At 46.9% G+C, this 27,118-nt stretch overlaps 2 protein-coding genes across 3 annotated transcripts; one reads left to right on the plus strand and one right to left on the minus strand.

The window, feature by feature from the left end:
• Positions 1-1,219: 1,219 nt before the first annotated feature.
• Positions 1,220-17,053, minus strand: MTHFSD (methenyltetrahydrofolate synthetase domain containing). 2 transcript variants are annotated; one of them, XM_069793338.1, is made up of 8 exons: positions 16,982-17,053; positions 16,676-16,779; positions 15,027-15,140; positions 14,328-14,441; positions 12,133-12,223; positions 11,135-11,247; positions 10,796-10,921; positions 1,220-2,546 (listed from the first exon to the last, which is right to left on the minus strand). In XM_069793338.1, the coding sequence occupies exons 1-8, from the start codon at positions 17,007-17,009 to the stop codon at positions 2,052-2,054; spliced, it is 1,185 nt and encodes a 394-aa protein (XP_069649439.1). In that variant the 5' UTR covers positions 17,010-17,053; the 3' UTR covers positions 1,220-2,051. The 2 variants fall into 2 exon arrangements, with proteins under 2 accessions (XP_069649439.1, XP_069649440.1); XM_069793339.1 differs by lacking the exon at positions 15,027-15,140 and adding an exon at positions 15,187-15,300.
• A 6,207-nt stretch (positions 17,054-23,260) lies between these two features.
• On the plus strand, positions 23,261-25,902 carry FOXC2 (forkhead box C2). Its single transcript, XM_069793340.1, has one exon. It carries the CDS (start codon positions 23,627-23,629, stop codon positions 25,112-25,114), a length of 1,488 nt encoding a protein of 495 aa, XP_069649441.1. The 5' UTR covers positions 23,261-23,626; the 3' UTR covers positions 25,115-25,902.
• The last annotated feature ends 1,216 nt before the right edge of the window (positions 25,903-27,118 follow it).

Consider the following 27,118-nt stretch of genomic DNA (forward strand, 5'->3'; position numbering starts at 1 on the left):
TGTAAACATACCTGCACTGAAACTTCAGATGTTAAGAAAGAAAATAAGGTAGAGGATGAAATTCCCACAGATTTGACCAGAAAAGGCTGGTTCAATCTGTAACGCAAGAGGGGAAGTTTGAGATGCTGGAAGTTTTCATTGGCAGAATAACTGCTTTTTAACTGCTAAGGTCACCTGGGCATCTTCACCAAAGCAAGCAGTATTGCAAGAGTCAAAAAGAACATCAAATGATCATGTTACTTAATTTGCCATCATTTGGAAGGGGAAGGCAGTGATGTATAATTTTTTTTTTTGCTTTTCTTTCCTCTGCTTTCTAAGCTCATGATGTAATGAGTATGTTTAGGTAGTAACATAACCCCTGACTCTTACTCTTGAAGTGCACAACCACTGAAACAAGATGCAGAGGACTCTGCAGTGCTTATGTTTTAATTCAGACTAAGTGATATTGAAAATAATGTTGAGCTGGAGAAAGAGAGAGCATTTTAGAGCACAGCACTTTTTTTCTTTTTTTCTTCCAGAAACCTTTCCTTTGTTGACCTTACAAGAAGTTGAAGCAATGCTTTCCTTGAGCCCCTCTGTACAGAGTATATGATAACGATGAGAACTTTTTATTTAATACTGTATGAAATGTGTGACCCTTGAGGCATAATAACATGCTTAAAATATACTTAACAGTACCCTCTGGCTAAAAAAAGTTTCCAACTCATACTTAAAAAAATATCCATTTAGATGCTTACTTTGACTATGTGCCCAGCATCAATGGCAAAAGTGCTTCTGTTTAGAAAGGATGGTTCAGCCAAAATTCAACTTGTTTTTCAGGAATAGGAAACCGAAGGAAAAAAAAAAGTAATAAAAACCATACCAAATAAATCATCATTCTCCTTTACACCGTAAGTGAATGTTCACATGTATGCACATCTTACTGTTCAAGCTAGTACTTGATCGCACTTTCACAATGAAAATCTGCCAGGGCTGCTGTCTAACCCTCATGACTGTCTGATGTTGTGGGTGCAGGAAGACCACACTGGTGGTGACAAAGGCACAGCAGGAACAGGCTTTGCTACTATCTCCAGCAACTTTTTAAACAACTCCATACCAGGCTAGTCACCCACAAGTTTCGACCGTGGTCTGTCTGCTTTTCATTTCCACTACAATGATTAGTATTAATGTAATTTCACAGAGGCAATGGAATCACACCAAATTATAAGAGACAAGACAGTCAGGAAAAGCATCTATTTTATAATTATCTGCATCCATGAAAAAAGTACCTGAAGCGTTTTGGGGAAAAACAGAGGAGAAATCTCTTGTTCACTTTCCTCTGCCAGACTGAAATAAGACATAAAAGGTTTACAAAGGGCTGAATTAACAAAACAGAACTGAGAAAGGGGCTACCATCTCTTCCACCTGATGATAATAGCTATTACTAGAACTCAGTGGCTGAGCCAGTGTTTCCACCGCTGTTCTTCACAAGAGCACAAAAAGGGCAATCTCTCTCCCTGGCCATTTTTATGAAAAATACGCTGGAAACTCCCAAGAGGCAAACCCCATTTTTTTTAGTAAACAGAACTGTAACCCTTAAGATGGGTTTTCTGCAGCTGGCTTTTAAGCTCACAAGTACAAATTTGCAGGTACAACCTTTAGATGATGGAAGAGAATCACCTCCATACATGTGGCTGCACACAGCTACCCAGGGGCAGGTTTTTGATCCAGGCCTAACAAATGTACACACCGCACAGCAAACCAACCCACGGCCAGCGAAAAACGAATACAGAGAGCGTGGGTACTTTGGGGGTAACTGTTTAGAGAAATGGCCCGTCATCTGTCTTGATAAATAGACTTTGCACGTACAACTGCAGGAATGAGGCAGGCAAGTCAGCTGTGAGATGTATGCCTCGTTTGTTTGAAAAGTTGGCTTTGCACTTTGTTGTTTAGCCTGCAGAAATTAGAGGATACACTAATATCCTTGAAAACTTAGGTTGGCTTCTCACAAAACAATGAAAACAAGCCTATTTTTTTCCCTTCTGTTCATATTCATTTGTGACTATTGATTTCTACTTGCCTTTGTTTCTCTGATTCTTGGCCAGCTCAACTCGCAAAGTATTACCCCCGAGGCTCAAGCCTTTCAAAGAGGATACAGCACTCTCTGCGGTTGCTTTATCCTTGTAATCGAGAAAAGCCCTGTGCTGTGCTCCTTGCCAATTCAGTCGTAAAGGAGTTGCATGGAATTCCCTTAAAGCACTTTTCAGCTCGCTCACTCTTACGCTGGGAGGTATGTTCCCCACATACACAGTAGTAATCATGCCAGATCCCTCTAATCTGGGACTTAAAGAATCACTTTCCACATAATGTTGTCTTATTTGAGCTGAGCCCATAGCAGCCTGCGGTCTTGTATTTTCAGCCATCGCCTTCTCATTTAACACTGCTGGTGTGTTGGCACTTGCCAAGTCTGAATGTTCATCTAGGAGGGTAACATCCTTGCCAGTCTGCTTCTCTCTGTGTCGAAGACTCTTTAGGATGGGGATTTTTCCCAGCATCTCATAGCTGACCTAAAAAGGAGGAAGACAGATACAATTATGAGATTTCTTGCCTTCCAGAAAAAGATGACGACCATCAGGACCCATTTGTGCCATAAAAAGAGAGGAACCTTATTATATTGCTACCATGCGGAGTGCCAGAGCATTCAAAATGTTACTAATTGCTGGCCTGATTCTGAAGTTGCTCCCTAAATACACGCTGCAGGACAAAAATAAACATTAGTTACTCTTCAGGCAAGTGCACAATGTAGATCCAGCAGGAAAATCAAAACCAAACTCAAAACTACTTGATTTTGACGTTTATTTATCAGAGTGCTTTCAGATTTGCATTCTCATTGTTATCCCTCAATATTTGCTTTGACCGAGGGCCTCCGCTCCTGCTCTGGCAGAATCCTACATGCCTACAATTCATCAGACCATCAGGCACTTTCATTCTGCAGACCTCCTTGCACTCTGTTCCCCCAAAACAGGATATCCCGTAGGCTGGGTCATACAATGGGGAGGGACGATGGTGTTAAGCTTGCAGCTGGGGAGCGTGCCTTGTAGCGGGGCTCCTCTGAGTGTGGGCCCAGCTGGAGGCACGTTCTCTGGTTGTGGCACATCACCACAGCCTCCCTCTTGTCATCTGACCTCACACACCACCCGCAGCTACTCATCAGATCCCACATCAGTCTGCTGGCTTGGATCACAGAACGGAAGAGCGCCCGGACACTAGACTTCAAAACTGTGACCCCTCCATCCCTTCCATCCCTCCCCAGTTCACAAGCAGCTTTTCTGGAAGGGCTCTTCCTCTCAACAGCTGAACCCTATCCATCTCAGGCATGAGATGCCCCAGGCTGCACTCAGTGACTGGCAGGAAACGCAGTGGTTCCCTAGCTCATGTGGTCTAGCTCTTGGCTTGCAGACTGCAGTTGGAAGGAGGAATAATTCGTACTTGGCTGCTGGACAAGCAGAACATCCATCAACACAAGATCCAATTCTTAAATTTAGGGAGCAAAACAGAGCCTAGGGAAGCAATGCCCGAGCTAGCAGAGACCCAAGCTAGTAGCCCACACAGTGTGGGCAAGCCACTCTAGCAGGGTACTGCACTCAAGCTTATGAGCCACTACTTCTCAGCAGGCTGTGCTGGACTAGCACCAGCATATCCTGCCTAGAATATGCCTGCAGATCTCCCAGCTCAGATCTCTCTTACCTCAGAGGCCCTGAATTCCTGGTTCTACTATTACAGAGTGAGTTTGGATCTGGCTGCAGCACATAAAGTCTAAAATTTACAGATCTCCTGGGAGACTAGCCCAGCTCTGAAGTGACTCGTGTAAAATCAAAGACAGGCTGGGGGCAATGGTAGGTTTAGGTAACAGGTAAGCCAGTCAACATTAGTCTCTTAAACGTTCCCAGGGCTCCTCTTCTGAGGAGCAAACAAGCAAGTTTTATTTCAGACTGAAACTAAATAGGAAATGTAATTTACATAAAGCCTGTCCTAGCTCTATCTTGTTCATACAATATCAAACAGCAGAATAGGACTAACCAGCACAGGCAGAGGCCACCTCCATTGTGCAACACTGCAGACCCAGAGTCAAGGTGTTTGGGATCAGGCCCTTTAAACAAGCAAACTTTATGACTGAGAACAATTTCTGAACAAATCTGGCCTGATCTGGCAGCCAGTACAGAGAGGCAAGGACTTCCGCTGGGGCTCTGGGAGCCTCCACGCTCCGAAAGGTACATGCCATTTTCAGATTATGAAGAGTTATTGCTCTGTGGATTCTTGGACTGATTTGTTTTTCTCAGCCAAGAATTCAGACTGCTGTGTTTGACAGAAAACTCCCCTTCCCTGGGCGATACAACATCAAACCAATGGCTGAAGCCATCTTACTTTGTTTTTACTGGCCAACAATTGGGAACATTTGTTGTCCTCTGTCAAATTTCTACGTGAAATGTAAGCTCTATGCTAATTAAACCAAACAGGAAAAACATTTTTCTATTCTCATAGAACTAATCACTCCTGGACCCAAAGCACAACCTCAACCTCTTACCAAGTGCACGTACAGTTCCTTTCACCCTGAAAGTAAGCCCAGTTCCCAAGGCATGGACTGGGTGTTTAGTTAGAAAGATCAATGCTACCAAGGGCAAACCCTCACCCCTTTGTAGATTAAGGGAATCAAAGAGATGGGCACCGAGAGGATGATCCTGGAACTCCCAGTCTTTCAAGGACAAACCAAGGAGAGGATTTCAATAATCCAGGGGCCAGCATACTCTCTAAGAGGCTTCAACTGGCCAGGCTTCAACACGGCGTCTCCTCTCACTGGAGTGACCAGTAGTTTTTGGCATCTGACTGAAGCTCTTGGAGCTACTGTTTCAGGCTCCCTGCAAACTCAGGAAGACGTAGTTACAACAGCATACGCGTCTTCGTAAGGGCTATGAACTGCTGCCTTCTGTAAAAGCTGAAGCTCTGATCAAACACCACCACCATGAAGTGAATCTATCATTACCTTAAATTCAGTCCTCTGCAGATGTAACAGTAAGTAGCCTTTACAGTACCAAAGCAACAAAGGCAGTCGATTTGGCACTTGGATGTTTTTGTAATAGAAAACATTCTGTAAAAAACCTACATTAGACAAGTTCTGACACTGTTAACCGACACCCTTCTGCCACAAGAGAGACAGAGGATTTACCTCAAGGGCTGTTTTCCCTGGAGTCTAGCAGAATCTTTCAGCTGGGCCAAACCTTCCAAATCCTTCCTTATTTTTCCCCACTTTTATGTCAAGGGAAGGCAGAAACTCGGTTTGGGATTTCAGAGTTTCAATTCAACAAACCAAGTCAGTACCTTTTTTGGGGTGCAGGGGGTGAGAGCCAAAAGGGCAAAGAGGGCAGTGGGTGGCAGAGGAGAGGAAAAAGCTTGCTCTGCTCTGTTGCAAAATAGCAAACAAAAGAACTCTGTGGTAGTACAATGTGTTGCTAATTACGATCATGCAAAAAGTTTCTTTTGTCTTGTGAGCTGTGGAGGATTGCAATGATTTATTTCCATGTGGAGAGAGGCCAAAGATATTCCTCCTCTCTTTCAAACAAGCTGCACGTTTCTTGGTCCTGTGCCGGCTGGTCCCTCCTCCCTAGCCTTGCCTACTGCTTTAGACTGAGCCAGGATGCAAGGGACTTGGGTACTACCCCAAGTCTGGTTGATCCGGTTATGCAGACCTGGGCAAACCCAGTGGTGGAAGCTTCTTCCCTTGCTCCCCCCATCCCTATAAAGTCAAGGCCAAACCATTTATTGATGTTTGTAAACTTTGTATTGAGTGTTGGGATTTAGCTAAATGATTGGCTTTGGCAGCGAAGCCAGCTGAAGAAGTTTCCTATTATCCCTTGACCACCAATTCCCAGGCCAGTTCCATACTTCAGCCCTCTGGGATTGGCCAACAGAAGTGCTTGTGGGTCTGCACTATAAACTCAGTAACTGAAGTGATTCAGGTTAAAAATAACTCCACCAAAGGCAATTAATCATTTAACAATCCTGCCTGCTCCCTTGCCATAGCTGGGAGAGCCTTGGGGAAAGAGGACAGCAGGGTAGATGAATTCTTCTGGCTCACAATTACCAGGCTATGGGAAAGGAGCTGAGAAGGGAAATGTGGCCCCTTTCTGACAGAAACCTGAAGAAAACAGAGTCTTGGATGCCGAGTGCCAATACAAATCTGCCAGCACTTAACCCTGAGCATCCACTCTTACAACACCTGGTCTGGTCCCAAAACAACGTAGTGGCAGATGGACTTCTGCAACGTCTCCGCTGGAACATCAGGGCTCTCTTCAACCTCTGTTATTCCAGAACAGTGAATGTAGCCACTTTCAATATTTTGCTGGGGAAAATGAAAGATGTGTTTGTCCTCTGACAGAATGAGTAATGCTGACCCCTGATACAGTGCAGGCCAAGCCAAACACCACTTTGATTTCCCTGGCAGCAGAGGCGGTGCAGTTCTGATGCATGGTCGATGAGGGAAAGGCAGCTATAGATTGGAGAGCATGCTAGGTCTGCCATTTAATTCTGCTTCACACAGCTACCCATCTGCACACACCAACTGATAAAAAGAACACATGGCTCAGGTTGGAGACAGATGCTGCTGCTGCTGCTGCCGCCCTGCCCTGCCACGGAAGGGTGCAAACAAGACCAAACAGTCTTTAGTACAGCAGATCCACCAGCCCCTCCAAGTATTGAGGCTGGTAGGCAGAAGGTGTTTGAAAGATTCATCTTTGGCCACCCTGAGGGGTCTCTGACCCAAGACTGTTCATAAAGGCCTCCAGGAGAGAGCCCACTTCTCGTGTTGTCTCCATCATCAGTTGCGTGTTTCAAGGAGCACTGAGCTCACAGGGGTTTAAAGCACAGACAAAGCCAAGACAGCTAGGACGGGCCAGCACAGTCGAACATTTTATCATTCATTTGCACAAAATGTCCAAATATGTGCACGCAATCCGAGGGCATATTTCTGGGAGCTGGCAGCCCGTGAAGTCTGCTAGTGTCCCTCAGGAGAAACTTATGCAACCCACATTTGGAATCCATCAGCAAAAAACGATTCCATGGACTCTGCAGCAAGGGTCAGATTTGCAAAGGTGTTGAGACGTTTAACCACACGTGGAAGCATGTCCTGCTTGCGCTATCCCTCCAAAAAACAAAACAAAACCTTGGCTAAACTAACAGCAATTTTCTTCTGATGGCAGTGCTGTGTCCCTGCTAAAGGTTTTGCCAGCTTGAATGTGTGAACTTTTTGAGCTGTAAAACAACATCGCTTTACTTTCCAAATATTCTATCACAAACCCGAATCAAAAGCTGTTTGTTGTCAGATAGTTTCCATCTCTGCCACTGCGTACTGAACTCTTTCAACATTAGACTCAGGGATTTCCCCCCAGTTCATTTCATCTTGGGAAAAAATCTTCTACTTCTATAAAATTCTCAGCAAAAGAATAATTTAAAAACCAGAAGGAAATGCTTGCTAGAATATAGCGATTTTTCCACCAACTACTCTCATTTCCCTCTTCATGACCCCAAATATTTTAATTGGTCTGTATAGTTTCAATTTAAAATAAGCACAGCACAAATAACTTCATAACTGTAACAAATATAATAGACAGTGTCACAGATAAAGATCACAGCTACCCATACAAAATACTAAATGAGAAAGTAAGTCACTTCATTAATTTAGAGTTCCCAGAAACAATGGGTTAGATTTTCAAGACAGATGAAGCCAAATAATTCTCCACTGGCATCCAAATAAAGTTTTCCAGAGTGTTCAGCTCTTAGCAGCTCTTGCTGTCCTCCAAGAGCACATACTGATTTCTCAAAACCCTGAACTCAGATGCAGAAAAAACTTACCCATATACACACTCCAGTACTGCCTTTGTATTTAGAAGTGTTTCTAGAGTGCCTGGCACTGACATTGATAACGCTTCTTTGGCATTAATAATATCGTAGCTCTTATGCTTCCTTGGAAGTCTTTAAATCAGCATTTCTGTGACAAAAATCACACCAAGTAATTCACATCTTCCTGTTTGGAAAAACATACTACCTCGACAGCAAGAAATAGCTCAGCTGGAAATTCTGCACCGAGAAGAACTGAAAGAAGGCAACTGAGGGCAAGTTGTGCCAACTACCCCAAGAAGTGAATCATTCACAGAAGAACACCTATTTACCCCATCCCCATATCTGACACACTACTTCCTTCCTGCATAGTACATACCAAACAAAAACACTCCAGGAAAATGCAGTACCTCCTCCAGCACAGAAATCTAGCCTGGAGACACGCATTTTGTTTGCTGTATAAGCACCTTCTTACCTCTTTTGAGCTGAAAACAGAGTGTATGTATTAATGGCTATTTATCCTAACAGCTTCAGGAAAGCACATCCTTTACAACAATGCTTAGCTGTAATCCCATGTTTGCAAACACCTTTAATTTAAGCTCTTAAATCATTGTCTTGGCTTGATCCAGCCATGTTCCTGAAGGATGAACTTTTTTGCAATGTATTTCACACATCACACATCTTAACAATAAAGTTAAGCTACTTTCTGTTGACAAATCACCATATTTAGAAGTAGGTTATTTATTTACTCACTACCTCTTGGTTCATTTAGTTTTGCTCTGAGGAACAGGAATGCAGCAGTAAAGCCAGGATTTGAAGGAGAAAAGGATGTAGAGAAAAGGATGTAGAAGCAGCCGGGAAAAGTCAAAGGACAAACACTTAAATAGCCCATATCAAATCCTGCATTTTTAACACCCTGTCGATTAACTAGACCTCCCACCGCCAAGGCCCTCTGTGCAAGAGTTGAACATACAGTTACCACCACAAGCACAAACAAACCACGTACAAGTTGCTCAGCTCCCTGTGAAAGAATAATGCTAATTTCTTTCTTCTTCATATAGACACGACACTTTGTTCCCATCCCAAAACAACAGAAATGTAATGATTATCCCTGCTCTGGCTAGTATCCTCCAATATTCTTATCTAATCAACACAGGCTCTGAAGAGCTGCCAAAAGCAGCTTTAGGTGTTAAATCAACATTCAAATATTTGAGTAAAGGGTCAATCACGTAATGTGCTCCATTCTCAGTGAAAACTGTAGAAAGTTCTGAGCATGCTGTATTTTTCAGACAGCACCACCAATGTAGAGATTACTATGAAAAAAAGTTTCACTGTCTCATGCAAACTGGCTAAAGTCAGTGTGGCGCAAGCTTTAGATACAACTCTGCTAAGCATCTCTCCTCAAGCTTTAGAAACAAGCACAAAGCAGTTGTGTCATATACTTCATTAGTTTATGAGGCATATATTATAGCGCCGATCCTGATTCTTTTTCTCTGAAAAGCGAAGAAATGCAAAGGTAACATCAAATTTGATACATCGCTTGGGACTGACTGACTTTTTTCATGAGTGGTAAAAGTTTCACAAAAATTCAATGGCCCCTGCAAGAGACCGTGTTCCCCAGACCTTTGAAAAATGTTGCTGCTAAAGGGAATCAGACAGGAAAAATAAAAAAGAAAAAAAAGATTTAGCAAGGCCACTTACTGAGACTGAAGTCTGACAGCAAGACAGGCAGACTGATCAAAAGTATGTTGGCAAGACGGATGGAGCACAAGGAGCAGGCCTTCAAAACAATTACATTCAGTAATATCCTAGAAAAATTATGATTCAAAAATAATTCAATGGAAAAAATGCACTAGTACAGACAGGGCTTTTATTTATTTATTTATAACCTCAAATCCTCAACCACAGGCAGGGTAAAATACTCTCCCACCACAGGAATAAAAATAGTACTGGCTAGAATTGTTTGTTGTAGATATATTACCTTAACAAATTTAACTCTTTTTGCTGTTTGGCAAGCGCTTAACAAACAACTCTTGATTTCCCTAGAAGTATTCACTAATAATTCCTCAGCGGTTTCTGCAAGACATGGGTTTACTATTCCTCATTTCAGTGTCCCTACTGTTACCCAATCACGTGGGATTGCGTCTGCTCCCTAACTGGATGATCTTAGGAATGAAAATCTAATGACAAAGCTTTCCCAGCATGAACTTCCAGTAAAACAATTCACTAAATGCTTTTCTGAAACTATTTGTGAAGCTGCTAAAGTTTCTGACAATCCTGGGCTGGGGTGAGCCAAACTCATGAAACAATATTTATCTATAAATAATGATTCATGATTTAAAGCAGTATAAAGTCACTATTCTTGTACCTGAAAACAAGCTCCAGCCACAAATTCACCTGTCCTTTGAAAGTTAATTCACTACGTAAACAGCAACGTACCAGCCACTACGTCACACTTCCCTTTCGCAACAGGAGCAGCTCATACTCCACCCATTCCACATGGTCTAATGCTGTAAAGTTCTCTCTGTGGTACTGTCCCCAGAAAACGAACAGAGCCAATCTCGGTGAGCACTGAGGAATAAAACACATAAGGTGGAGAAGCCCCTCAGCTTACATAGGCTATTATACTGCCAATGACAACAAGAAACGTCTATCTTAAAAATCCACAAACGTTGTTTCCAGTGGCTCTCACTGGATAATCCATTTGATACAGCAACCTCAGTTTCAGTAATATATTCCTCCTCCTCCTCACCATTACCACTTAAAAACTGCTGAACACAGATGCTGTTGTTTTGTTTCATCTGACAAACACATTTGCTCCTTTTCCAAGTATTTCTAATACAACGAATGTGTTTATATGTAAAAATGGGGGACTTATCAACAGAACGTCAGTACCAGTAAGCCACCATTAGCAGAAGTAACTTGCCTTATGCCATATTATTCCCTGAGGTTTTGGTCGTTTGCAATTAGTCTTGATAGTTCTTGTTGGAGTGAGTATATAATCCACAGTTAAATCATGATCATCAAGAAGCTCTTCTGCTATGTCAACCACCTACAGAAACAAGACATTCGGTAAGTAGTTAAAAAGAAATTCACTAAAAGCGTACACTATTCCTGATGTCTCGCAACATACAAAAATCTGTCAGTGACAGAGGAAACAAAGTAAAGATGCCACACCAACATCATTCCAAGTCTTTTCTTCAGACACACCATTCAGTATCACACAGTTCTGACTCGTCATTTGAGAGTGGATATTTTAACTTACCTGACAGTCATGCACAATAGTAACTACAGGTGTATCCTCCTGCACTGCACCCATTGACACCATCATTGCATATTCCATGTCTGCATAACCTTCCCCTTTTCCAATTCTCCAGCCTAAAATATATAAAAGTAAACAGCAATAGTGAACACAGGAACGGCAGCGTGGAAAGGTTGGTAACTGTCAAAGCATGCAACTAAACTAAGCAGTCTGCAACAAATAAACCAAGCGCAGAGCTGTAACTCAGGAAAAATTCAGATCGGCGCCTCTCACAGAATGCAACTTTCCTTCTAATCAGCACTGAAATTGAAATAAAACATTAGTTTCAATGAACTCCTAAAGGATCCCAGGAGAGTAATAAACCGCTCTGAATAAACCAAATTTAGTCCAATTTAGTTAACATAGAAGCCTATTTACCCATTGCAATTAGAACCCTCTATTCATGTCAAACATAGGTTAACTTCATGTGTGTAAAGAGGAGTCGGGGTCACATACAAAAAGCATGTCATTTTTAGGCAATGGATAAAATCTGTGGAAGATTTTTCACCACCAGCAGGTCTTCAAAATACTAGAAAACACAAAATCTGATCCCTAAATAGGTACTGAATCAGCAGCTGTAACACATGTCTTTTCACACACCCTGTGAGAGCAGAGCAGATCCTCTGCACAGGGAGCCCTCTTCGATTCTTTAAAAAAAAAAAAAAAAAAAAATTGCTTGCCTGAATAGTTCTACTGAAGGCCAAAACACTGGCCTGCACACTCTAAACCACACTGCTGTCTGCCCACTAGGTCCTGGCAGCATTGTTGGATAGCAGGCATTGATTCTTCCTGGTTGACTGGGATCAGAGACTTGTCACACAGAAGAGACAGAACTCACGACTGTAATTCAGTTCCAAAGATATGTTTGGGTCTGTCAAAAGGAACACGTAGTGTAGCCTACTGACATTGTGAATCATGACTTAGGACCCTCCTCCTGAAAAGCTTACAAGGCTTTATCTTACCTTTTTCAGAGACAGCCACTGATCCTACAACAACCAAGTCCACCCGTGCTTTCCCATCAAGACCTACAGGCACACTGTATTCTTTTATACCCTGCAAGAAAAACATAATTTTAGGTTCCCAGAGTGTACAGTCTTCCAACGAGTGAGGCAGAAATCCAGAATATTTTGATAAATCCAAGTAACTCCCCACATTTCAAAGTGTTTCTTCCAAGTATAGCCAAGCTGTACATGTCTGGAAAGTTATCCTCTAGGGAATCCTAGAATAGATTCCCTACTACAGTGACAATAATTTTGGCACACTTCAAGGAGAGCTAAGGGAGGCGGGCACTTTTTTAAGCAAGGTTACTTATTTAGGATCAAGAACTTGTATTTTGAAACCCTTTATGGGACATCTATTTCTAAAAATGAGGGCAAATGACACTTCCTACCCTACTGCTACTAACTTAAAAGTCATAATATGCCCGTGAGGAACTGCACAGCACTACAAATTCTTAAATTAATTCTCACATACAAATCAAAAAGTTAATTTAGACACAGACAGCTACAGCATAAAGATGTTGAGCTGCTTGCCTGAAGTCACACAAAATGCTTTACTGAAGCACCACCAGGTACACGAGCTGGATCACTCTCTATTTCATACTGCATCCACACACAGCCCGTTTCTCCACACCTGTATCTTTAAAAGCACCTTCCAAAGCTGCCCACGTGTTCCCCGAGACTACGTTCCTCAACACTTTGCTGTGTGATCATCACTCAGGATGTGCCCCTGCTAAGCTAAGCTACCTTTGCCAAAACCTCCCATCTAAGACGCTAATCAACAGAAAAGCCCGCTGCTCCTGACAAGTGGAAAGAAAAACCTTACACAGCCCTGTCACCCTTTTTTTCTTCCCCCCTCTCTCCGCTCATCCCCACCCACCCCTCTTCAGGGTCCTCTCTGAAGAGCATATCCTAACAAAATTCTGTCCAGAGCTGCAGAAATTAAAAGCGGTGCTTACTTGGGCTTTCAAACATCAGAGTTTTAGAACTTTTAGAAGTATATCTCATGATTCATTCACTCTTAATATAAGTGCACAGCGTAACATAAATCCTCCTCACACCAATGCAACTTGGTGCCAAGTTAATCCTCACAATAAAAAGCCAAACATTTTCTGTGTAGAGCACAAAACCAAAAAGGTCAGTAATTTGTGGCTGACTATCAGTAATAATGCTCATTATCCACTTCACAGCAGTGTGGTAGGAATTGTTTGCACAGTGCTTTGTAAATATAAACGGCGAATAGCATTTATTCATTGGTACGCCTGGTTGGGGGAAAAGCCAGACACATGGTGGTAAGATCACAGATCAGATATGAGGCCTGAAGCAAGTCAAGAGAAAGGTCTCTTTCAAAAGTGCTCTTCAACCCTGAAAAGCTTAATTAGTTAATGACTATAATAGAACTTCCAACAAAGAAAGTCGCTACTAATTACCATCCATTTACAACCCTCAGCTGTATACAGGCTTACTGTAGAACTATATTGCCTTTAGCAGGAGATACAGAACGAAATAAAACCTACATAGCTGGCCTATTCATTTTATACAAGTTACGTTTTCATATCCAATAAAGACTTGTACAAAATAACGCAGGTTTCTCTGCCAAATGACTTCAGCGGTACAGTATGATATTTTAACACCAGAGGGCAGCAACACACCACACTTCAAAAGAAAACGTATTTTTATACCTCGGTTGACACGAGTGCCAGAACTAACGTTTCTTTAGTCTTAGGATTTTAAAAGAACTGATCTTTCTTATTTTGTTATACCTAATATTCTATTGATGAGATCATGCAAAAACTGTAAACACTAAACTCTTCCTCATAGGGTTTGCCAGCTCAAAACTGCAGAAGAGTATAGAGTACTATTTATTAGAAACCTAAAGATCTAACTCACCTATGAAAGTTGCTCATAATGTTCCAAAAAACATTCACAAAGTAGCGATACCATTCTGTTAATAAAATAGAGCAAAAAGACTAAATCTGCTCGCGATTTAAGTACAAACAAAAGAATTATTAATGGTGGATGTGTACACAAAACCAGGAATAACATACTAGCAGAACAGTATTTCAGGTAGCATCTGGTTTTCCAACTTCTAGTCGGACTAGCATAACACAACACCCTTCCACAAGTTAATTCAGACCTCGCCCATTTTTCATTCCTACCTGAGATGTAGCACATATTCGCAGGATCTCCTTAGTTGCACGTGAAGGTGGAACAATCTTATTGAACAGCCCAGTTCTCAGACGTGGTGTGGGAACCAACAAAGTCTTCCTTGCCTGCGTAACAAAAGAAGTTCTCACATTAAAAAGAGGTGGGCTCATTTTACACTAAAGAAATATTTTTACTGTCCCATAGGTCTCCACGTCGTCAATCATCTTATTTGCTATAGAGCAGTTAGCATCGTTGATTGCGTAGTGCTTGTTGATGAATCCCCTCCAGTACAGCAAAATTCCAGACAAGGTTTTATTTAAGAAACAGATGGCAAGACATACCTATTGGTCTAATGCATATGCCCATAAATAAGCTCCTCATCATATAAGCTAGCGAACACGCAAAGGCCTGAGGTAGGTCTGTCCCTGCGATAAACGTAAGGCAATTTGGGGCAAGGCTACCTTACGTGTTTCGGGGAATAAGAACAGAATGACAGCGAAACAGCTGTTGCTCTGCAGAAACATTAATATCCCCAAACCCTACCTTCACCATTTGCCAAAAAGGCAAAGACATCCTTACGTGAGCTACCTCGTGTGGCTTAGGGCTGGTAAAGCTCCCACCAGAGAAATGGCAGGCATTGACCATGAGATGCTGCCAAGCGCTGCACTGCTGTCCCACTCTCCTCCTCAGGGGTGCAAAGGTGCCGTTACCTGCAGCGCAGCTAGCCGAACACCTTCTAGAGGTTTGTCAGGATCCACTTTAATCTCACGTGCTCTGTTGAACACATCCAGCTCTCTGATAGAGCAGCAAGCCTGGTGAGACCCCTGCGTGAAGAAAGGAATCAAGAGAGAAGGGAATACGTTCACTTACTTCCAGTGTTAGAAAGCGAGCATTCTTCTGGGGAGCATCGGGATTAATTTTTACAGTTTTGGCAGCTTTGAACTCCTGTAAACCCAGAAGCTTTGTCGCAGCATGGGAGGCACCCTGTTTTCACAAGATATCAGCGCATCACCAAGGAGTTCACAGCAGAGATGGGCAATTTACAATCTTTCATCCTATAGAGAGGCTGATTTCCCCAGATTTTAAATATGAGGGACATACTGCTAATTTTGCAGTGTTCTCTATGGGAAACTTTCACTTACTAACAGATACTGAGTGCTTGACTAATCTCTCGCAGGCCTCAGAAAAAGAGGGGATCCAAGTACTCTCACTTTGCCAGACTTCACCCTCATTCACACCTAACTCAAAGCTGGAAACTAATTTCCCTTTTCAGTCGATGAATGCAAACAGATTCTTTTAAACACAAGTCACAGTCAGAGATTCTTTTAGATGAAGGCTTTCTGGACAAGGTTCTCTCTTCACAGAGCCTACACTGAGCTCAGAAGATTCCCAGATTCCCTTCCCAACTGAGTAAGGTGTTCAAGCTTAGCAAAGCACACACTCCCCTTGTAATTTCAGCTCTGATATCCCCTTTCTTCAGGGTGTGATGAAGCTTCAGGCTTCCTCCCCCTGCTTCGGCACCTATTTTACCTCAGCACCAAACTAAGGCAGAATGTTTCTGCCAGTCCCTTGAGCAAAAGCAGAGCCAACCTCCTAATGCTGCTCATGGGCTAAAACACCCAGCACGCATGCCCACAATGCTATTTCAGACATCCATTTCTTCAGCACTTGGCAGAAACGTGGCTGCATACCTTGAGCTTGGATTAAAATAGGCAGGCGGTAAAGCGGTGGCCTGAATAACTGAATACTCGAAAGTCTTCTTGTTTCTTCTTCCCACCCATCAAACTAGGGACACAATGAAGCCAGAGCAGGAGGAAGGGGTCTCCCACCACTGCCCAGCAACACGCTGCCAGCAATAACTTGGCCACCGTTTGCATTTCAGCAGCACACTGCGTGTTCCTGGGCTAAGCCCCACAAGACGGGTGACCTCAGCTTTCCATCCCAATGGACCCGCTGAAGGCCCTGGGGAGTGAAATCCAGTTCCGAATGCCTCAGTTTCCCCACCCGTGAATATATTTAATCTCATTCACGAGGTGCTTTCGTACCCACTGATTCAAACACAGCAACACACCTGCCACGCCTCGTCAGCTACAGAGACCTGCCATTTTTTACTCGTTATGAATGACAGAAGCGTGCTGTTTGCACGGGGGCCTTTTTCAGAGCTCCGCCACCTTCTACCCTCACTCACCACCCCCACAGCCCGCAGGAACCTGCGGTTCACAGCTGCCTCTCTGAAAGCTGCAGCGACGGGCGGGGAGCAGGCGGCGGGGGGGGAGGTTCTCCAGAGCCCGCAGATGGGGTCCCGAGGCCGGGGGAAGAAGAAAGAAGCGGCCCAGTCCCTCAAGGCGGATCGCCGTACCTTGAAGTTGGGGATGCGGCGGTGCACCGGCCGCGGGAAATCGGCCAGGCCGCTGGCCTCCAGGTAGTCCCACACCTTCTCCCGGACGTCCCCCTTGGAAGCACCTAGAGGAGGGCAGAGCCGAGAGGACGGGCGGGCGCCTCACGGGGGAGCACCGCGACCGCCGGGCCGGGCCCCTCCATTTCCCGCCCATTCCCTTCTCTCCCCCCCCCCGCCGCCTCAGACCAACGGTCGCGCTCGCGCTCCCCCTCCCCGCGCCCCTGACGTCACGTAACCCGCCGCCCCTCCCTCCCCGCCCCGCCGCACCCGCGCGCAGCCGCACGCCCCGCTCCATGGCGGCGCGAGCAGCGGCGGCGAGAGGAGGAGCCTCCGCCTTAAGCCCCGCCCTCTCCCGCACGCCTCTACGGCGGCGCGGAGCGCTCAAAAAAGTCCCGGAAGCGAAACGATGGGGATGGAGGCCGGGGGATGGCGGCCGGGGGGTTGGCCAAGGGCCGGTCTTGGGTCGCCTTCGGCTGGGTGAGGGGAGTCCCCGGGGAGGGGGAAGGCCGTGATCCCTCTGGAACCCCCTCTGGCAGTGTAAAGGCTGTGAGGGAACCCAGGGCCGTTTCCTCAGGGGGTCGGGCCTGGTGTGAGGGGCCTGGTGGTATGGGTGCTGAGGAAAAACATTGCGTCACGCAAAGTTGTGAGGATTTCGGCTCCCTTCTCGGAGGGTTTCTGTTGGCAGGCAGGTTCCCGGCTGTAAAATGGTGCCCTGCAGCACAGGCCTGTCAGGCGCCTTCCCGCCTGGGCTCGGGGCGAGGCACCGGGGGGGGGTCGCACACCCCAAAATCTGCAACAGCGTCGCCGTTCTTTCTGAAGTTGAACGTAGAAAAGGACGCGCCGTGCCACGTCGTTAACGTGAGACTACCCCCCCTGACGTTATAGAAATAACCGTGGCCTTTCGATCACGTGTTACAGCTGGGGGGGAAAAACCCACCCTGCTTTTCATAAAATAAACTCCCAAATCAATTAGTTTCCCATTAAAATTGGCTGGCTGTGAATAAAGCAATATTCAGCCTTTCCGTGGGCTTCCGAGTCTGCCAGCTTTGAGAAAGTGCGCTCCTCGCTTGCATTTAATAGGGTAGTAATTGATTTGTTTGCATGATTTATTATTTATAGAATTAATGTATTTGACAATTACCCCAAGAAGAAGGAGGACGTTGAGAATCCCGACATTCCTGAGCGGAGCGGGATGGAAGGGTCATGGGAACAATGAAACGGAGGTTTATTTTAAAGTGTGTCGGGGAAACGGGGGGAAATGGCTTTTGAATTTGGTTTCTAATCTGCTTGGCTTGGATGCTACCGATACACATCCACCGTCAGAGCTGACTGTTGCTCTGCCAACCAAAAAGCGGAACAAATTCGGATGCTCTTCTCTGAATAGTTACAGATGTAGCCGGGCAGATGCAAACGCCTTTTCTCTCTGCGGCTGCTGTTGATCGCTGAACTGTTTTTTTTTCACAGTGCAAATCAAAGGCCAGGACTCTGCTGGGTTCAGGAGTCTTTCCCCCTCCAACTATGTGTGTTTTTCGAACTCGGTTTAATACCAACGCATTGGGCTAAATGCTGCGGAGCAGCTGCGGTGAGCCTGAGGCTTCACCTTTCCACCGAAGTCCCTCGTAAGCATTCAAAGAAAGTGCTTAGAGCCCTGGTTCTGCAATGGGGTGTATTTAGGAAGAGCCTTTTCACTACCTCAGAGTGCTGCTGGAGCCAGTGGGAATCCGTCCAGGCATAATAGACCACCCATGTGGAGCTGGGCCTAAATGTTTGAAGCTCATTCCTCCACTTCCTACTCACGGAAAACTCCCAGCGACTTTGATATCTCTGTGGGGAGTTCAGGATCGGGCCTTTGGTGAGCAATTTACAACCTCTCTGTAATTCAGCATTGCGATTTGCACTCCCGGGCTGCGAGTGCTGACGCTGTCCGTCTGTCCGCTGTCACCCAAAATCGCCACGCTGCGGCTTGTGGGACTTGTTTCCACTCCAACACACTCTCTTCCTCCTCTCCTTTGAGGAAGGGAAAGCGAGTGAGGTAGTAATGGTGCCATTAATTAATGCATTAACAATCAAGGGGGGCTGAGATCCTACCAGACCACCTACATCTCCCTCCAACCTCCATGCAAGATGCTCAGTAAAAGCTGTTCCTTACGTGGATCTGGCTTCCAAAAAAGAGGGCCTGAGCTGGCTTTCTAGAAATAGGGGTACTTTGCCTTAAGCAAGCGAGGAGTTTGCTAATAGGTGACATCTTTTGTGCTGGTTCAGTTCTCTGCTTTGATTCTACAGGTCTGAAATTGGCTCCAAATCACTTTTCCAGGGTCTCTTCTATCACACATACTGCAGCCTTTAGCATCAGCTCTAGCAGCTTGATGCGGCTCGTACGGATGCCACTGGAAAGCCTCTCTTTTCAGCGGGAAGCAGACATCCTTATAAATGGAGTTAGTCTACTGGAGGTGCCTGAATCACTTCTAACATCCATTTTACCAAATTGCATAAAATAGTCTAGTGAAAGAGGTCAAAAAAAAGGACCCTGGGCTTTCATACAAAAGACAAAATGCAGCTCTTGCTTGAAACACCCACAGTTTGTGAAAACACCTAGAAAAAGGGAGTGCCGGATTAATACAAAGCCTGTGAACAATGCAGGAAGAAACTCCTTGTGCTGCGGGAATCATTTCTCTGAAGGGCAGGCTGAACACACAAGGGCAGCCATGGAAAACAGACAAACTGGACCCAAAGAGGAGCACTGAACTAGCGATATCACTCCGCTTGGTCTTCAATATTGAAAATTAAAAGTAGGCTACAAATTTTAAAGGCAACAGTTTTTAATGAGGTTTTCATTCGCACGGCGTATTAGCTGGGTACTAGAAACTAGTCTTTCAGACCACTGTGAAATGGATTTCCTTGTGTGAATAAACAGCGCATGACTGAATTTTTGTGCTTACGAAATAGCCTGGCAAAGGAGGCACATTAGGGCAGGTGGGGCCGGCCCCGGCTAACCTGTTTGAGCCCGGCAGCATCGCTCGCTGCTGGAAAATAGGTGTGGGGTTTGTGTCACCCCCTGTAGCCAGCGGTGGGTGCTCTCTCCTGGGTCGGTCACCAGTACAGATGCAAAACTGGTGAACGAGCGGAAAGCTGTGTGCACCGGTGGGTCTCAGCTGGACTGATGCCACTGTTTGCATTGCCAAGATGTCGCTTTTCCATTCCTTTCTTTGTTTCTTTCTTTCTTTGTTTCTTTCTTTCTCTATCTTTCTCTTTCTCTCTTTTTCTCTTTGACTGTTTTCCTCTTTCCCTCTTTCTTTGTCTTTCCCTCTTTCTCTTCTTTCTTCCTTTCTCTCTCGTTCCTCCTCTCCCCCTCTTTCCTTCCTTCCTTCTTTCTCCCTTTCTCTCTCTTTCTCCCACTCTCACGCTTCCTTTCTCTCTTGTCCCCATTCTCCATTCTCTCTCTCACACTTCTCCCTTTTTCTTTTTTGCCTGCTCGCTCACTCGCCTTCTCTTTCTTTGACCCCCTGCCCCATTCCGGCCCCCTCACCCCCCATTTTCCCCCCTCTCCTCCTTTCTCCCCATCTCTCCTTCTCTGTCCCCGCTCCCACCGCCCCCCCCCCGGCATTACTCCCGCACAACCGGGAGACCCCGGGGGCGGGCAGCCGGTGCCGGTGCGGTGCCGGTACGGCGGTGCAAACCCCTCGGTGTCCCCTGGGGGGCAGCACACGCCGTGTAAACCCCCCCCGGGGCGGGCAGGTGAACATGCCGAGCACCGGCCGCCCCGGGAACCGACCGCGCCGGGAACCGGCAGCGCCGAGCACCCGCCGCACCGAGCACCCGCCCGCCCCCGGTGGGGGGGACACACCGGCGTGGGGAGAGCCCCCCGAGGAGGGAAAGGGGTCGGGTTAGTTGCTTTCGGGTGGTCGCCGAAGGGAAATAAAAGCTGCGGAGGGAAAACCGCCGCCTCCCCCCGCCGGCGGCTCTTGGGGTGATTCGGGAAAACGCCGCTCCCGGGGTTCCCGCAGAGGAACGGAGAGGAAAACCCGCCGTGCCCCGGAGGAGAGAGCCTTTCCCCCCCGTGCTTTTTGCTCTCTCGCTTGAAAGGACTCCTCTCTTTGCGCTCCCCCCGTTTGGAAGCTGGTTATTTTTCCTAATGATGATTTTTATTTTTTTTTGCGCTTTTTTCTTCCTGCAATTTGAAGTTTGGGCTTTTCCCAGCCCCTTGTTTTAAGTCTGTTAAGTTCCCAGCTGCAGCAAGCAAAGACCTATTGCTGCTTCTTGGTTTTCCTGTAGAAATTCATCTCGGTAAAGTTTTCAGCCGAGGAGAGGTAAGATCCGACCAAGGTTATTTCTCGAGAGCGTACCAGGCTTCTAGGAAGGGACAGCTCTAGGACGCCGCGGGGGTGGCTTTGCTCAAGCTTTTGCATTCAAAAATTCCTGCCTTGTGAAGAGTTACGTTGGTTTAAGAAATCCTGTGTGCTTGTGTACGCTAAGCAAACGCCCTAGTTTTTATGAGAAATACGATTTCTTTGAAAGCCGGAGAGAAAAACGCGAAGTCGTTCTCAAATTATTCCAGGGGAAAAAAAGAAAAAAAAAAAGAATAAAATGTTTTCTCGATGGCCGCACATTTACATGAAAAATATCAGCAAACTTCGCAGAATTTACTATTTGTTTTCATTAAAAAAAAATCCCCCGGACGTTTGTTCGGTTGATGAAACCCTCCCAGGACACTTACGTTTATTTCCATCAAAATTAAATAACAATTTCGAAGCGTCCGGCGAAACTTCCCAATCAATTTTTCCATCGCAGATCATTTTTAACCGTACCTCCTTGTAGAGGAGCTGCCTCTTATTTTTTATTTTATTTTTATTTTTTTTTTCCCGGGCTATCTCATAAAATCGTTTCCTTTCTTATTAAGAAAATCTCCGGTAATTAACAGCACCGCCGAGTTCCCACGGCCGGAGCCGGCCGCGGTCTCGTCCCCACCGCCCCGGCTGGGAGCGGCGAAGGGACCCTTCGTACCAGCAAAAATCACAATCTGACTTTGGGGCAAAAAAAAAAAAAAAATCTTTGTTTAAAGCCTTACGAAGCCACACAAATTACCAGGAGGGAAAGGCAGAATTACAGTGTAAGAAACCAAAAGATCACCGCTTAGAAATCAGAGCAGGAGCAAGGGGGGAGGCAGCGGGAAGGAGCCCTGCCGAAGTGACAGCTAATTAATTTCAACCTTATCTCGGTCTCTTCGGGCTCGAATCGATTTGGCAGTGACTATTTTTTTTGTTGGGGTTTTGGGGGGTTGGGGTTTTTTTTGTTTTGGTTTTTTTGTGGGTTTTTTTCGGAGCGGGGAGGGGGGAATTCGCCGTTTCCCACCTTCATTTCTTTGCTGGGCAGATCCACGCTTTTTCCCGGGTGGGACAGGGCAGCTCGCAGCAGTTTTCCCAATACCTGAGTTTACACTTGGTCACCATGCGTCCCTAATTGTCCCGCTCTGATTGCCTCTAATGAAATCATTAGAGAAAAGGCAGAGGGGCGGATTTCACAGGCACAAGAAAATCCGCCTCAATGGCCGGAACGAAAAAAAAAAAAGCCACTTAAGTGCGCCCACTGTTTTCTTTAAAAATGAAATGAAATGAAATGAAATGAAATGAAATAAAATACCCTTAAACTTCCCCAAAGCGGCAGAGGAACCCCTGAGCCCCCAGCTGCCACCCACCACCGGGCGATGCAACGTGGGGAGGGGACCCGGTGGCCTTTCCCGGCGCCAGGCGAGGGACCGCAGGGCTATTTCACTTCAATTAAATATATTGAAATAAAGAGGGGGGGGGGAAAAAGAAAGAACCTGCCCGGCACAGGGGCACCGTTATGTCGGCATGACGGGGCGATGCGGGGATAAGCGGGGTGTCGCGACTCCCGCCGTCCTTGAGATCAACCTGGCTCCACAAAAAAAAAAAAAAAAAAGACAAAAAAAAATTAAAAAAAGTTAAAAACTTGGCTTTTTGATGCAGCGCAGAGGGAAGGTACCGCGGGCGAGCAGAGCCCCCGGGCGCCGGCTCCTTTTGGGGCCAAACCGTTAAAATTCTAGAAAGAAAGGGGGGGAGGAATATATATAATTATTTTTTTTTTATGCCTGTTTCTATGATTTCAGAGTAAGGCGGGCGGGCGCGCGCGGGCGCGCCCCCGCGCTCCACCGCTCCCCCCCCCCCCATTCCACCCGCATCCCCCGCCGCCTCCCTCCCATTGGCTGCCTGGGCGGGGGGGCGAGCTCCGCCATTGGCGAAGGGTGGCGGCGGAGGGGGCGGAGCCAGCGGGAAGTCAAAAACCGGCCCGGCGGCGCGGGGTGAGTTTTGAAGCTCCGCGGAGGCGGCCGAGGAGCTGGGCGGCTCCGCGCTAAATCCCCCCCCTCCAATACCCCGCGCATCTTTCGCCAGGGGCCCCGAGGGCTCCGGAAGATTTCTGGGCCGTTGTTGTGACAAGAACTGGGTTTCCGCAAGGCTGCGCTTTTTTTTTTTTTCCTGCTTTTTTTTTTTTTCTTTAATAATTCCCTTTTCCTGCGAGAACAGGGCTTTTTTTCCCCCTCCCCGCCCCCCCTCCCTTCTCCCAAACCTTCCCCCCCTTTCCTCTCCCCCGGGCTCCCCGCCTCAGCAGTAGGTGTGTATGCAAGAATCACGGTAATAAGGAGGGAGGGAGAGGCCGCCGGAGACCACCCAGCCCCCGAAGGATGCTGCTGCGGTGCCGCTGCTAGAGGACACGCTGGGATTTAGCTCGTCTCCGAGACTCTCTCTCTTGTCTCCCGCTCTCTCCCTCTCTCCCCTCTTCCTTCTCCGCAGAGGGGGTGCCGGCCGGGGGGGGCGAGGCCCTTCCACCCTCTTCCTCCTCCTCCTCCTCCTCTTCATCTCCTGCCCGGCCGCGGGAAGCCCCCCCCCCCCGTTCTCCATGATGCAGGCTCGCTACTCCGTCTCGGACCCCAACGCTTTGGGAGTGGTGCCGTATTTAAGCGAGCAGAACTACTACCGGACGGCGGGGACGTACGGCGGCATGGGCAACCCCATGAGCGTTTATTCGGGCCACGCCGAGCAATACGCGGCCGGCATGGGTCGTTCCTACGGCCCCTACCACCCCCACCAACCCGCCGCCCCCAAGGACCTGGTGAAACCCCCTTACAGCTACATCGCCCTCATCACCATGGCCATCCAGAACGCCCCCGACAAGAAGATCACGCTCAATGGGATTTACCAGTTCATCATGGACCGCTTCCCCTTCTACCGAGAGAACAAGCAGGGCTGGCAGAACAGCATCCGCCACAACCTCTCCCTCAACGAGTGCTTCGTCAAGGTGCCCCGAGACGACAAAAAACCCGGCAAGGGCAGCTACTGGACCCTCGACCCCGACTCCTACAACATGTTCGAGAACGGCAGCTTTCTCCGCCGCCGCCGCCGTTTCAAGAAGAAGGACGTCTCCAAAGAAAAGGAGGAGGCCCGGGAGCGGCTGCTGAAGGAGCAACCCAAACCCCCCGGTTTACCCGGCGCCGAGCTCCCTAAGGAAGCTTCCTCCTCCTCTTCCTCCTCCTCCTCCGCCTCGGCGCCGGCTTCCGAGAAGAAGGTGGTCATCAAAAGCGAGACGGCATCCCCCGACCTGCCCGTCATCACCAAAGTGGAAACGCTGAGCCCGGCCAGCGGCGGGGCTCTGCGGGACAGTCCCCGCAGCGCAGCTTCGCCCCCCGCCGCCTCTTCCCCCGAAGCTCCCCTCCCGGAGCATCACCCCGCCGGTAACGGGTTACCGGGCTTCAGCGTGGAAAGCATCATGACCTTACGGACATCCCCCGCGGGGGATCTCAGCCCGGTGAGTGCTGCTTCGGGCAGGACGGGAGCTTCTATGCCTTTGGGCTACCCGGGTGGGCAACCTACGGGCTACGGCGCGGCGTGTAGCCAAGCCCTGGACACTAGTGGGAGCTACCACTGCAGCGTGCGGGCTATGAGCCTTTACAGCGGCGAGAGGTCGGGCCACATGTGCGTCCCCCCCTCGGCTCTGGAGGAGGGCTTGAGCGAGCATCCCACCGGTGCCCCGTCGCCCCTCGGTACCCTGAGCTTGCCCCCGGGGCAGGAGGGTGCCCTGGGGACCGGGCATCCCCACGGTGGTGGAGGAGGAGGAGGAGGAGGAGCGGGGGGGGGGCAAGCCAGCGCTTCTTGGTACCTCAATCACGGGGCTGAGTTGAGCCACCTGCCCGGGCACGCTTTTGGTACTCAGCAGCAGACTTTTCCCAACGTTCGGGAAATGTTCACTTCGCACCGGCTGGGGATGGAGAGCGCCTCGCTCAGCGACCACCAGGTGAGCAGCAACTCCGCCTGTCAGATCCCCTACAGATCCGCGCCCTCCCTATACCGCCACGCCGCCCCTTACTCCTACGACTGCACTAAGTACTGAGTAGCCGCCACCCCCCTCCTCACTCCACCCCCACCCCCCGCCCAGGGCCATCTGCCAAAAAAAAACCCCCAACCAACACCCCCAAAATTAAAAAAAATATTATTAATAATTATTATTAAAAAAAGAATCGGGAGAAATAAAACCGCACCAAACGCTTCGGACGCAGGAAAAAAAAAAGAAATGAAATAAATCTGACAGCTTCCCCCGTGGACCTGGGAGCCACAGAGTTTGTAGATTCTCGTTTCGGGCCTCCTCTAAATTCCAGGCAAGTAGATTCTACTTGAAAAGGGGGATCTCTCCTAACAAAACCGAAAAAATAAAATAAAAAAAAGGAATAATTCTATATATATATGTCTAACTAAAAGTGGCAAATTTTATATGCTAAAGTATAGGGGGTCTCAGAAAAATAAGTTATGGACCAATATCACAACATCCATTTATACGTTTTAAAAGAAAAAAGTATATAAATATATATATATAAATATATGTCCTGGGTATTTTTTAAGTTCTCTGTTGTGCTGTAAAAAATGTGTGGATTTCTAATCAGGCTGATTTTCAGAGCCATTAATATAATATTTAAAGTTGAGTTCACTGGATTATTTTTGTCTCGCCCAACGATTCCTAACTTCCAAATTAATGACAAGTGATTTCTTGTTCTTCTTCTTCTTCCTCTGTGTACAATTATGCAATAGAGTTTCTTTCGTTTTAGAGCTGTTCTTTTCGCAAGACGAGGAAATAATTTATTTTTTGCTGGTGGATTTTTTTTTTGAAAGGAAAAAAAAGACAAAGTATCTGATACTTTTTTTATTATTATTTACGACGTGTGATGTTTTGTATAATAGATTTCAACTTGACCATTCCTAAGGACTATTTGCTTTAACCTGCTTCAAAGTTCGTTTGTCTTATGTGGTCCTAATTGTTGTACTTACCTTAAAATAAATCCATGCTGGTTTTTTCTGCTCCAAGTCTGGCGCTTGTCTGTGTATATACGTGTTTTTTGCAGATTTTTCTCCCTTCACCTTTCCTTCATGCGGAAAACCGGTCGTTTTTAAAACAAAGTCGTTTTCCTGGAGCCTAAAGGTTTCTTATTACGGTTATTTCTTTGATAAAAGGTTTAGTTTACGTGGAGAGCTGGAAATTATACAACTGCGGGGGGGGGGGACGACACGAATAAGGCACCGCGGGGGCGGCCGGGTCTGAGCACCGGCTCTCTCCCTCTATCCCAAATCCTTGGCCAGCTTGAAATTTAGAGAAATTTCCCAGGCCTCCGATGGGGAGAACGGGATTAAAAAAAAAAAAATAAAGGAGGGGGGGCCGCAAGGAGGAGGATTTCTGCTGCCCTTGCGCGGTGCTCCGCGGATCTCAGCGCCCGCAGCCGGCTCTTCCCACCACAGAAAAAAACCAGAATCTTCCTTTTTTTTTTTTTTTTTTTTTTCCTTTCCCAAAGGAAGCCCGAAAGGGCACGAGTGGGTGCGGGTGATAAGAGCCGTCGTTTAAACCCGGACTCACCGCGGAGTCTAAAAACAAGGTGGAAAGTTCACTTCAGAATAATTTTACGGGTTTTAAATCCTCTGCAGTATTGAAGTTTTGGCTGATTTTAACCTTCTTTATCTCTACTTAAGCTCCTGTTTGCAATGCCGGGCACTGACAGATGTTGTGCCTTTTCCCCAAAACAGCCTTAACCTCTTAAAGCACCTTTAACCAAGCCCAGAAGTGCGGGGGAATAGCGATGCTAAAGGCGTGGAAATGCCGGTAAAGCCTGAAGCAGAATTTAGGAGGGCTCTTTGGGACTTGTCAAGCCCAGCTTGCTGGAGCCCGGCTCCTTTCCCAGCTGCCCAGATGTTGCAGAGGTTCAGCCGTCCAACATTTCCCGGCCGTGCCCCCCGTTTCACCTCCCGCAGCCCCCCAATACCCCTCGTAGCCCTGGCTGGGTTCGCGAGCGGTTACACCCGTGGTAGGCTGCTCAAATCGATGATTTAAATTGGTTTTGATGGGGTAAAATTC

This window comes from Haliaeetus albicilla, chromosome 10 (genome assembly GCF_947461875.1).
Source record: "Haliaeetus albicilla chromosome 10, bHalAlb1.1, whole genome shotgun sequence".
Taxonomy (NCBI): domain Eukaryota; kingdom Metazoa; phylum Chordata; class Aves; order Accipitriformes; family Accipitridae; genus Haliaeetus; species Haliaeetus albicilla.

Bases quoted from the DNA above. Each gene is read 5' to 3' on its own strand.
- MTHFSD (XM_069793338.1), bottom strand. From the start codon at position 17,009: ATGGAGCGGGGCGTGCGGCTGCGCGCGG. The intron at 15,141-16,675 runs GTACGGCGATCC...TTCTTCACGCAG, and splicing joins GCCGCATCCCCAACTTCAAG to GGGTCTCACCAGGCTTGCTG. The intron at 2,547-10,795 runs GCAAGTTACTTC...CCTCCTTTTTAG, and splicing joins AGGGAATAATATGGCATAAG to GTCAGCTATGAGATGCTGGG.
- FOXC2 (XM_069793340.1), top strand. From the start codon at position 23,627: ATGATGCAGGCTCGCTACTCCGTCTCGGACCCCAACGCTTTGGGAGTG.